Source organism: Jaculus jaculus, chromosome 19 (assembly GCF_020740685.1).
Source record: "Jaculus jaculus isolate mJacJac1 chromosome 19, mJacJac1.mat.Y.cur, whole genome shotgun sequence".
NCBI classification, from domain to species: domain Eukaryota; kingdom Metazoa; phylum Chordata; class Mammalia; order Rodentia; family Dipodidae; genus Jaculus; species Jaculus jaculus.
Genome location: NC_059120.1, coordinates 49084993 through 49097928, shown reverse-complemented (window position 1 = coordinate 49097928; position 12936 = coordinate 49084993). Strand labels below are relative to the sequence as shown.

Genomic DNA, 12936 nt, shown 5'->3' with positions numbered 1-12936 from the left:
CTGGACTGGCAATGTTTTATTGCACAAGCAAGGTGCATTGCTGTTTGGGGGTATATTTGTTTCCTATTCAAACCCATCTGTGGAGACTTTATAACACACCTGTGTTTGGATTCCCTTCCAATTCTACTCAGATTCCTGAAGGCTGCAATGTGAAATAACAGTACTGCTAGGCCAGGAATCATCACCGTAACCTCTTAACATTTGTAAATATTCCTTGTTATGGGTGAACTCATTCAGTCACTCAACAAATATTGTATCGACCACCTACTTTGCCCCAGATACAGTAAAAATAGCAATTTTTTTTTCTTATGCAGTTTTAAAAGGTGGATTTTATGCTTGGCTGTTGCATGAAAAATATCGTGGAACAAGAATTTAAGGTTAGGGTACATAGAATGTGCTTCTGAATGTGGGTGCAAAGTCATCCACTCTACACTCACAGCTGAAGTGAGGCAAAGTGGGAAGTTGTTCAGGGTGGAAGTCATCACTGGGCTCAGCATAGTTCTATGAACATTTATAGTAATTTATACATATCTCTATGTATGCCCCATCTAAACTTTTAGATCATGGAACAGCGAGTCACAAGAGCTGCAGTCAGTGCAGTCACTTCATTCAACAAGCGCCTCCAATGTGTCTCTCGTGGCTCTGTTCTAGGTGCTGTGAACAGACTAAACAAGGCAGATAAATATTTATCCTACTACGTCAGTGCAATTAATTGATACTGATTATACAACTGATAACAACAGAATATAAAAGGCTTGTAACTTTCTTCCAAAACAATTCATAATTATTGTCTCTTAGTGTTAAGTACTTCCATCCTTATTTGCATCTTGCTTGAACATGATACTTCATAAAATATCTATAATGCATGCATAGTATATATTTATTTTATAGTGCAAATTTAATGCATTAACATGATCAACTACAGATAAGTCACCATTCATATCACTAAAAAGCAACATTAGAGAATCCTGAATAGCTTGCAAAAAGCATGAAAGGTTCAAAAATAAATATGTGACAAAGTATTTCCAAGTAACATGCTTACAGATTTCTATTCTTACATTAATTTTCCTTTCTGGTTCATTAGTAGAAAATGAAATGATTTATGCAACAAAAATATCACTGCACATCCCATCATAAGCTACAGTCTTAAAGGCAACATAGTCAATCAGTAGTTGTACATATTCACAAAGCATCTGGGAGAAAAAGTATGAAATGATTTTCCAAATTAAAAAGCTAGAAATGAATACCAGTGCAAATTCCAACTGATTTACTTGTAGAGACTAAGCAAAGCAAATGAGAACGGGGAACACCAGGGCATGAGCAGCTCCTCAAATTTTCATTTCATTTGACTCCAAATTAACTAAATGTTAACCTCAGTCCAGTCTTCTGGATGAAGAGAGAAGTAACAACTCATATATTGAATATGACACATCTCATCATCACAGTAGTCTGAAGACACCAATAAACTACATCACAGGTATTATAACCCCATAATCTTCTTGAAGAAAATGAGTAACTTGAAAAAAATAATATTTTTGAGTACTCTGGCTTTCAGCTACATGCTCCTCATTGATGTCATTCCAGACAGCCTTTGAATAATCAAGACCAATATTTTATATTGACTTTAATGACATCCAACCACCAAGTCCCAAAAGTAGAACACTTAATGTTCTTTGCAGTCAATTCTTATTAGAAGTAGTCATTACTACTACGTAGTGTCCTTTTTAATTATACAGCTAAGTTAATGGCTGGAGAGATGGCTTAGTAGTTAGGATGCTTGCCTGCAAAGCAAGGACCTGGTTTCAATTACCCAGTGTTCATGTAAAACCAGATGCACAAGGTGGCACATGTGTCTGGAGTTCGTTTGCAGTAGCTACGGGCTCTGGTGTGTCCATTCATTCTGTCTCTCTCTCTCTCTCTCTCTCTCTCCGTCCTTCCCTCTTCCTCTATCTCAAATAAATAAATAAGTACTTAAAAAAAATTGGGGCTGGAGAGATGGCTTAGCAGTTAAGGCACTTGCCTTCAAAGCCAAAGAACACAGGTTCGATTCCCCAGGACCTATTTAAGCCAGATGGACTACATGGCACATGCGTCTGCAATTCATTTGCAGCAGCTGGAGGCCCTGACATGTTCATTCTCCCTCTCTCTCTCTCTCTCTTTCTCTCTCTCTCCTCTCTCTCTCTCTTCCTTTCTCTCAATTAAATAAATAAAAACATATAAAAATATTACCAAAAAACCTAAGTCAACCCCAATCAAAACCTTGAACAGCAACAGGCGCAACTGTGACTATCCGAGTAATCCTTGACAGCTCCCTTCGTAGGGATCCCGTTGTGTTTTGCACTTAGACTGGTGCGGAGACTGCTAAGAGTGATGGGAATCCTCCATTACGTTTAAAGGTGGGCTGAAGCGGGCTCTGGATTGCGGCACTGACCTTTACCAAGCCCTCTTTACAGTTCTCCTTGTAGGAATCAGATTACTCACATAGTTGACATTCTCTCTGTCCCAGGGCAGCTGCAGAATTTGTGAATTTCAGGCTTCAGTGCATCAACATCATAATAAAAATAAAGGATGCCATGGGAAGCATTACATTATCCAACAAAGAACTCTGGGGTTGGACAGATTGCTGAGTGGTTAAGGAGTTTGCCTGCAAACCAAAATGGCCCAGATTTGATTGCCCAGTACCCATGTAAAGCCATATGCACAAGGTGGTGTGTGCATCAGGAGTTCGTTTGCGGTGGCTTGGGGCCCTTACATGCCCATTCTCTCTCTATATATGTCTCCAATAAATAAATAAATATATTTTTTTTAAGCAAGAGCTCTGAGCAAGATTGTCTCTGTTTGGATCCTGCATCGACTACTTCCTATGAGGCCTCAAACCAGTTAATCTCTTTGTTTCCAAATTCCTCACAGGTAAAATAGTTATTTTGGTGTTGGCTTACTTCCATGAAAATGATCAGGATGAAAAGAATTTGTGTATGAAAGTGTTTACAACAGGTCCTGGTAAGTGATAACTATGCATTTAGAGTTACCCCTCACTACTATAGCTGCTTGGAAAGTTTCATGGAGGACACTGGAGTTAAATCCTGAGGTATAACGTGGGATAAAAAGGAAATAAGCTTTGCATAGAAGTCCTACAGGCAAGAGTTTCACCTAGACTCAGATGCAGGGCCAGCTGCAATGGACTGGAAAGGTAAGAAATGGTGTGTATAAGCTGGACATACAGGGAAGGGACACGGTGTTGGGTGCTGGACACCATGCTGAGCCATTTGGACGATGATCCCCAAAGAACGTGGAGAGCCCTGTAGATGCCCTGCCATTCTGACAGGATGGTGCAGGTTACGCTGCTCTGTGAAGACTAGTCTAGAGAGAGAAGTGAACACAACAATTTAACAGGCTGGCTCTCGCTAGCCCTGTCAGAGATTGCTACCATCTATGTCTCTTTCTGGCAGGCATCCTTTCAGGAAGTGGCTCATGAAAACCACATAGGCAGGAAAGCCAAGCGTCCACAGTCTAAGTAAGGTCCATTCCCTTCAGCCCGGATGTCAGTTTCCCAGTGAGACAGAGGAAGGAAGCTTCCACTGATACCCTATGAGCTCAAGTGCTCAAGTTCTATGAAAAGCGACCTTCATTTGGCCATACAGTCCCGGGCCATTCAAGAGCAATTAAATTTGGTTAAAATGAGAAAGAAATGTTTTTTTTTTTTTTTAAAGAAAAACCAAAAAAAAAAAAAAAAAGGAGGTTTGAGAGGATTGCAAAAGTTGATTGTGCTAAAGTACTTTTACACAGGTTTGTTTTAGTTCTCAATTGTCAAGCTGTATTTAAGCAGGTCTCTTACTCTGAAATATGATAACCTTTCTTTTCTCTGAGTTCTTTCTGCTAAATTAATAGCACTGTCTCTAATTCCATGAGCAGCAAGCAAAGAGTTTGTTTTACCAGATAACAGTGGGTCTGGTAACCAGCCAATGCCTAGAGAACCACTAGCCAAGTAAGTAGAAGGCCAAAGACAGCGAATGATAGAGAACTCTCCAAATCACTTTAAAATTGCCTTTCATCTTCCCTATGAGCTAGTATTATTCAAGTTGTCCAGGTGCAAATGAAAGTGGAAAAAATAAAAAGAAATGCTTACCTACAATTATAAAGTGATATTCAGGCCCAAAAGAGAAATGGGTATAGATGCAGTCTAATATAAAAGCTGATTAAAATTTAAAAACAAAGTCCTAAGGTTTTGAATTGGATTGCACGAGACATGAGCTGGAAAAAAAATCAAAACTTAGGGAGTATACTGAAACTACGCTGAAAACTGCTCTAAAAGTTAAATGAAGTGAAAGAATTTACAGAACAACGTGACTTTAAGACATCTGTCTCTACTTCTCTTTCTTCTTCTTCTTCTTTTTTTTTTTTTTTTTATATATATAAGTTTGGTTTTCTCCAGCTCGGGTCTTATTTCCCCAGTATTAAACTAGGAAAGAGAAGAGTAGAAATGCAGAACAACCCTAAGTCACCTTGCAGTTGTCTTAAATCCCTGGTGATTGTAACCACTGCCCTTAATTACTTCCCCAAAGGTGAGCCTAAGAATCCAACAAAAGTCTGCCTTCAGGAAAAAAAAAAAAAAGAAAAAGAAAAGGCTGGGCATGGTGGTGCACGCCTTTAGTCCCAGCACTTGGGAGGCAGAGGTAGGTGGATCACTGTGAGTTCAAGGCCACACTGAGAACTGCATAGTGAATTCCAGGTCAACCTGGGCTAGAGTGAGACCTTACCTCAAAAATAAATAAATAAATAAATAAATAAATAAATAAATAAATAAATAAATAAAATTCTGCCTTTGAAGTACCTAAACATGATCATAGTGTATTTCAAAACACACATTCATATTTGAAGTAATTCATAATTCAGAGCATGAAAATAAATGTTAACCTTCTTTAACTTCATTTCCCTGTTTTATTTATTTCTTAACATAAAATATCAATGAGGGGCTGGAGAAACAGTTTAGCAGTTAAGGAGCTTGCCTGTGAAATCCAAAGACCCAGGTTCAATTCCCCAGGACCTACATAAGCCAGATACACAAGGCAGTACATGCATCTGGAGTTGGTTTGCAGTGGCTGGAGGCCCTAGCCTGCCTATTGTCTTTCTCTCTTTCACTCTCTCTCTCTCTCCCAAAGAGATAAATATATTTTTTAATTATGTAAAATGATAGAGATAATAGTTCATTATTTATAAATGTCCATGTTTGCATAAATAATTAATCATGATTATAATAACTCATGGTAGAACCTTCCAGAATATCATTTCAGAGCCACAGCATACATGATTTTTCTTGAAAGATCTGGAAGAAATACTAGCTAGTGAGGATAATATTGCTACGTATTAATGTTGAGGGATCAGTGTGAATTTTTCTTCCTTTATTTCCCAGTAGTTATGCCTGTGATAATAAAGGTTTCCCCATTCACTGTGAATAGACAGCAAGGCAATCCATTAAGACTGAGAACCTCCTATTAACTAACTGTCCATTTACTCCTGAGGAATAGGCACTTAAGTAGTTTCAGGTGCTTTGACAATCTAAAATAAAACCTTTAATTTGAATTTGTGCTACTATTTTCTCCCTGAGTAAGACTGTTAACACATATAGAGTATGTCATAATGACTGCCTGACAAGCAGAAAGATTTTATGATGTATATGATATACATCATATAATCAACACTAATAAGAAAAGAGAAGAGATAACATTGGTTTCCTAATCTGAAGCAACTGTATATTTTTCTTAGATTCTTTAAAGTTTAGATCTATGCCTTCTCCCAACAAAAACTTAGCAGAGAATATAACACAACGCTCCTCAACCAATAAGAATATATACAAAATAGCTGAAAACTGTTACTTATTCAATTTAATGCAAATAGTTTTATAAAGACACTTAACTAGGTGTATTAACAGTATACCTATAAGGCTAATTTTGGGGAAACTATACCAGGGTGAAGAGGAAAATGGAGAAGGAAAAATAATTGGAAAGAGGTCAGTAAAACCTAATTCTTTGTGTGCTAATAAAAAATTAAAAATAGGACTGGACGGTGGGAGAAATGGCTTAGCAAGTAAGGTGCTTGCCTGCGAAACATAAAATCCCAGGTTCAATTCCCCAGGACCCACATAAGCCAGATGCACAAGGTGGCACATGTGTCTGGAGTTCATTTACAGTGGCTAAAGGCTGTGGCATGCCTATATTCATCCTCTCTCTCTCTCTCTCTCTCTCTCTCTCTCTCTCTCTCTCTCTCTCTCTCTCTCTCTGTTTCATAAATAAATAAATAAAATATTTTCTTAAATAGGGCTGGAAAGATAGCTCAGCTGTTAAAGTGCTTGTCTGCAAAGCCTAAGGGCCTGGGTTCAATTCCCCAGTACCCACATAAAGCCAGATGCACAAAGTGGTGCATGTGATTAGATTTCCTTTGCAGTGGCTAGAGGCCCTGTCATGCCCATTCCCTTTTTCTTCCCACTATATCTAATAAATAAATAAATAAGAAAGTAAAAATAAATAATAAAATCAAAAATAAATAATAATATTCATATGATAAGATGATCAAAAATTACCTTTCTCTGAACTTAACAAGTTAAGAATTTTTAAATGATTATTATTACAGTAATTTCCTATCTGATTTTCTTTCAGTCTTCTTCACAGCTAAAGCCTTCAAGTGTGAGACTTGGATTACCCGAAACTATTTCTTATCAATATTACAGGTCCTCATCCTAGTGACTCAGGAAAACTTTCAACATAATGAGAATGTTTTTATGTCTTATAAGAAATATTCAGGTTACAACTTTCTGTGCCTCAGTTTCCTCATTAAAAGATGAAAGTAAGATTTACTACTGATTCCTAACTCCAGCATTCTCCAGAAAAAAAAAAAAAAAAAAAAAAATCTCATACAAAAGCCTTGCCCTCCTTTGCACAACTTAACCTAAGGACTACAACTACTCTTGAGTTGTTGTGTTAATATACAATGTTAAATAAGGCAGAGAGCGCCTTGGAAAATTAAGCAGATCAAATTTATCTCAGATAATATTTAGAACAGAAAGTTATTTACAACTTTTTGAGAAATAACATTTTACCCACAAATATAAAATGAATTCCTTGCTACATTTTAAGCATGCAACTTAAGCCAAAATATAGTCCTTCTCTTTTAACCACAAACTGAGAAAAATAAAACTCTAAAAATATTCAACTAAGCAATCACACCATCTTTGTGTGATTTCCTATTTGGCTACTTCATAATTGTGTTTAAAACTACACACATCCCACCCAGGGAGTGACTTTTGTTAAATATCTTCTTAAGTTACATATTAATTATGAAACAAATTATCCCTTTACACCACTGGTAAAACTAATAAAACAATAAGATGAATGTGTCTACATAAACAGCTTACACTGAGTTATCTAAGTAACCATGCAGTTATAAATTCCTCTGTGTTGCCTGTTATAGTATAATAATCCTAGTAGATTATTGTAAATACTACACTTATTAGCAAATCATATCTCAGCTCATAACTGATTTCTAATTGACTAACTTCAGGAGCGAGACGGACTCTTCACGAGGCGGCATGGGCTCACCCTCGCGGCCGGCACCAATTCACCTGCTGATCCCGGGCACTCACAGTGCCCCTCCCACAGCCCTCACCACCCACTGCTGGCAGGCAAGCAAGGTTCCCCCTAAAGTTTACCAACATTCTCCAAGACATATTTGCTTAGCTGCCAAATGCTGAATTCCATTTTAATTAGTGAAAAAAAAAACGTTAATTAGACATTAGCTGTCATAGTGTTTGATTGCAGCTATGTCTTCCTTAAATCGTTGTTTAAAACACATTGCTACACAGGCATAGCTCAGTCACTATAAATTCCAGGTTCTGAAATCCTAGATTCTACCCACATTAGCCGTGCGCACACGCACAGACACACACACATACACATACACAAACACACACACTACGTGAAATGCTGAGGTAACACATAGGCAAATATACCAAACATAAGATGCAAGCTAATATAAGTGGATAGCTATTAAAATGACACAACATTTTCATGCTGAATCCTAGCAGGGACTGAAATTTTTGCTATGCTAAAGATGTCCAAGTTACTTTTGATTCAAAGTGAAATGATCTATGAAATCAATTTCCTTACTCCAATCACTTCCAATAAACAACTTCCGCATGATTGTCTTTAGAATCTAACCCACAACTTTTTGAAGCTTCTGTGTATTTTGTATGGAAAACACTTTTCTTTCTAATTATCTTTCAGTTTAGCAACTGAACCATACCCACATACCTCAGGGAGACCAATCAGTCACAGCCATACACCAGAATATAATATCTTTATTTAGAAATTCATATGAAACCTCACTCATTCCTTCAACTACAATTCTAAAGGATAGTTTCAGAAGTTATTTCTCCCATCAGCGGTGATTCAAGCTTTGAGGCCAGTGTTCCCCTTTTAAGTAACCTAATATTATTTCCTTTTTGAGGCTTATGCGGTGCCTAGGAGAATGAATTAATGTAACTGCCAAAGTGCTCAGTAAGTTGACAACACAATCCTGCAATATAGCACATCTAAAGATCTTAACTTTCAAGATGTTTCAGCAGACATGACAACCACAAGCCCAGGGACATCTGATCCTTATACCTCACTACGTCTCCTACCCCTTGGCAGTATACAATAGGAAAGCTTATTTTGCCACAACATATATGATGTGCTACTGAGATGTTTGCTTAAAAGTGAGTATCAGATAGTGAAGATGGAAAGTATACACAAAAAAGTGAAGAAATTCAATGACTTCTCTATTAATATCCTTCAAGCCTTACTGGAAAGCTCTGTACGGAAAAGAATGAATCCATTCAGGAAGTTCCTACAAAATGTCCCTTGAACTTATATTGCATCTAGCTTCAACAGAGATTCCCTCCGGTTCTGAATGTGTAAAAAAAAAAAAAGGAAGGAAGGAAGGAAGGAAGGAAGGAAGGAAGGAAGGAAGGAAGGAAGGAAGGAAGGAAGGAAGGAAGGAAGGAAGGAAGGAAGGAAGGGAGGGAGAGGGGGGAGGGAGAGGGAATAAATTAGCAGCTCCTAGAAGAGTCATGGTGAAAAAGAAATGGCATATCTGCCCTTAACCAAGTGCCATTCTCTGGCATCTCTCCTTGCGCGCTCGAAGGCCTCATTTTGAGGTAGCCGGTTCTGAATTCCAAGTACGGAGCAGAACCAGCAGAGGGCAGAAGTGCTGACCGAGCTGAGCAACCCAACTTGGAGAGCAAGTACCGAGGGCCAGCTTGTCCGTAGTGCCTACTCTCAAAGATGCTTGCTTATCCTTGAGCAAATGGAAGCGAATACCGTCGACGTACGTCATTCCCTAACTCGAATAGAGGCCCACGGATGCTCTGGCAGCGACCACTTGGAGCATTCCTGCAGCTGCTCCGGGGGCAGGCCAAGTTGTGTGTTCCCCTTGCCTTAGAACCCGTGGCAGAGATTTTAGGGAGAGCTCAGAAAAAGACGTGGCAACCAGATTCATGGCCAGGTTCGAGTTTCTACCAAAACCTGCATGATCTGAATTGGGAGGTGGATTTTTTTTCCCCCTTATTTGTTTGTCTGTCTGTCTGTCTCCGTCCGTCCTTCTTTCTCTCCCTCCCTCTCTCTCTCTCTCTCTCCCTCACTCTCTCTCTCTCTCTCTCTCTCCCTCTCCCTCTCCCCCCCCCTCTCTCTTTTTCTCCAACCTCCTTCCTGTTCTCCAGCATTTCTGTGTCCCGGGACAGACAAAGCTAACTTTCTTCTGCGACTCGTCTGGTCTCCCCGAACTCCACATGCGTCTAAGGCACCTAAGGGACCACTCCTGCGGTCAGATGCCTTTTCTGGAAAGGGCGGGGGCCGGGCCGGGCCGGGCCGGGAGGCGGAGGGGAGGGGAGGGGAGGGGAGGGGACAGGAGGAGAGGGGACAGGAGGGGAGGGAGGGGAGGGAGGGGAGGGGAGGGGTGCAGGCGCTCTCCCTCCTCCGGGTACTGACAGGGCTGCTGGGCTTCCCCGCAGGTCCGGCCACTCAACATTTGGAGGTGCCACGTAGGAACTTTTTCCTTACCTCTCTCTCTCTCCTCCCACTCCAGGCGCCCACCCCTGGCTGTCCCCTCCACCCCCCCCACCCCACCTCATTCGCTGGGAGACTTTTTCTCATCATCCTCCAAGAGAGCTAGCTGCACGCGCACGTGCAATGTGCAAGGACCGGGGTGTGCGTGAGCGTGTGCGTGTGTTGCAGAGGAGGAGGGGGCTACAAACCTGAAAACGAGAAGTGCCCCCAGCCCCTTGTCCTGAACACCTCTTTTAAGAGTCATTGCAATGCGCTCCGGTGAGCAGCTCTTCAACCACCACCACCCCCCCCCCCACACACACACACAAAGTCCTTCCAAATCTAGATTCAACCCTGCTTTCTCTTACACCACCACCCCCAAGTAAAAAAAAGAAAAAGAAAAAAAAAATCTTTTCTCAATGCTGTGCACAGAACTTTATCACTGTTCACTTTATACCCCTCCTCTATATTTTCTCCTCGGCTCACCCTTGAAATGATAGATATCCCCGCTAGGTAGAACCTGAAGAAACCAAAAGATCGGTTCCAAGAGCCGGCTAAGTAAGCAAGGGGGCCGAGACAAAAGCGCCTCTGCAGCTCCGCGGACTGCCCTCCTTCACTTCAAAGGAATATTTTCTTCTCTTTGCAAAGACAGTGCAAAGTGGCCAGGGCATTTTCAGCCAGTTGAGTGTCTGACAGGTCTTTTTTTTTCCCCTGTTATTATTGTCCCGCCTACATCCCCCCAACCCACCACAGACACACACACACACACACACACACACACACACACACACTTCCAACCCGGTGGCAACCACAATGTGCTTTATATTTAAGTGAATGGGAGACGGGAAGGAGGCAAAAAAGTGGAAAGATCCACGCCCCTCGCTCCTGGCACTGTACCACTTCACCAAACCTATTTTTTTTTTAAATTTGTTATTTTATTTTAATATTTAACTTGCTCCCCTTACCTCCTGTGACCTCTGTGGCTTGCAAGAGGAAAGTCAAGGCGAGGGCGGTGACGGTGAAATCGCAGAGCCACCGCTTCGTTTTCCACCTGGGGGACCAGGGCTCCATCTCCGCGGCCCGCGAGAGCCGCCGCGCGCTCAGCCCGCGAAAGCCGCCGCCGCCGCCGCGGACGCGCCTCTGCCTGCCGGGGTCCCCTACGCAGCCATCGGGGGCGGCGGAGGAGGTGGAAAGTCAGGGGGCTGGTTCTGCTCCTTTCTCTCTCTCTCTCTCTCTCTCTTTCTTTTTTTTTTTTTGTCTTTTCAATGGGATGGCTCGTTTCCTTCCTGCCCCTCGCCGCCGCCCCCCTCTCCTGTCCCTCTGGGGTGGCCCCTCCGACTGGGGGAGACCCCTCTCCGTCTGATGGAGGTCCCTCTGCCTTCACCCTGGCGGCGGATGAGGGGTTTCAAACCAAAGAGCTCAGAGCACTGCGGACCCCTAAAGGCTTCACGCCGTCAGTGGGCCGGACGAGAGGCTGGGGGCAGCCCCGTCCCCCGCCCACTCCCCTCCGCGGGCACACCCAATCACGACCGGCCCCGGACACCCCGGACCCGCCCCCCACCCCCTCTTTAGCCCCAGAACCACGAGGATCGGGACTTCTGCAGGCCCCGCCCACCAGCCACCCTCCCCTCTCCCCCCCCCCAAAAAAAAAACCCACCTCCCACCCCGCGGTCAGCCCCCTCCTCTCCTTCACCTTCCCCTCCCCCGGATCCCCGAGCTCGAGAAATGGGAGGGCGCATGCTTGGCTCCTGCACTTTTGGGAATGAAAGGAATGGCAGGAGAGCCCGGGAGCCCACCGGAGCGTCCCAGGAGCTTCTGCATCCAATAACTAATAATAATAATATTAAATAATAATAAAAAGAGCAGCGATCTGTGTACTTGAACCAGTCTGCTAGCCCCTCGCTCTTCTTCCTCGCAGGGGGCGGGGGGGAGGGGAGGGGAGCAGGTCGGCGTTTCGGTGGGGCCGGCGGTGGTAACCTTATCCTGGTGCAGAAATCTGCGTCCTAGGGGCAGCCGTGGGATCGACCAAGGCAACTGTGCACTGTTGGCCCTGAAAAGTGTTTTTATTTACATTATTTTTATTATTTTCATTACCATGATTATTATTATTATGTTAAGCCCACCACCACTACCACCAAATAAAAAAGGAAGGAACGAAGGCTACACAGAAGGATAGTAAAGGTCAAAATCCAATAATAATAATAATAATAATAATCATAATAATAATTGGAGAGTAGAGGGCTGCTATAGGGTCACAGCGGGGCTGGCCTCCCAAAGGGCTGCGCTGTACGCTGAAACTGGAGGATGAGTAATTTAAGATTTCAGCTGACTGCCCTGGACCTGAATGACAAGGGGTGGAGAAGGGTGTAGAAAAGCACAGGAAAGGAACCAGAAGAAATCTCGCAAGTGCTTGGGCTCACAGATCTTCTCACCAAGGTTCTGGCTCAGACCCAGGGGCCTCTGAGACCCAAAACATAGTCAACTCCGCAGGGAAAGGAAAAGAGGGCGGGCATTCCTCTCTCCATCCTCAAGGTAGTCCAAGTAAACCTGGGCCTGAGTCACTTTTCTTTCCACTTACGAATGAGTCCGTCTTATTGAGTAGTCCTTTCTGCCCTTCGTGTTTTCTGAACGACTTCTCTCAAACTTTTGAGAGGCAGGCCCTTCAGAGGACAGAAATTGGAACCCTGCCCAACAAGGTGCCAGCAAACATAAGCACTCAATAGAGATGTGTTCAATGACTGGATACATTTTTTCCCGTGAACAGAGACAAAAAAAAAAAAAAAAAAAAAAAGCCTTGGCCAGAGCCTATGGTGAATATTTAAGTCATTTAAATGGGCCAGGCTTGGTGGCCCATGACTTT

The 12936-nt window shown here is 42.5% G+C and overlaps 1 protein-coding gene across 7 annotated transcripts in view; it reads right to left on the bottom strand.

Annotated features, from left to right (window-relative positions):
* Nucleotides 1-11470, bottom strand: part of Col11a1 (collagen type XI alpha 1 chain) — a 183247-nt gene extending 171777 nt beyond the window's left edge. For 3 of the 7 annotated variants that reach the window (XM_045138399.1, XM_004659073.2, XM_004659074.2), the window contains exon 1: nucleotides 11042-11470. In XM_045138399.1, coding sequence (XP_044994334.1) covers nucleotides 11042-11147 — 106 coding nt within the window. In that variant the 5' untranslated portion in view covers nucleotides 11148-11470. The remainder of the gene's footprint in view (nucleotides 1-11041) is intronic. The other 4 variants (XM_045138400.1, XM_045138401.1, XM_004659075.2 and 1 more) reach the window with 2 other exon arrangements.
* Nucleotides 11471-12936: the final 1466 nt, after the last annotated feature.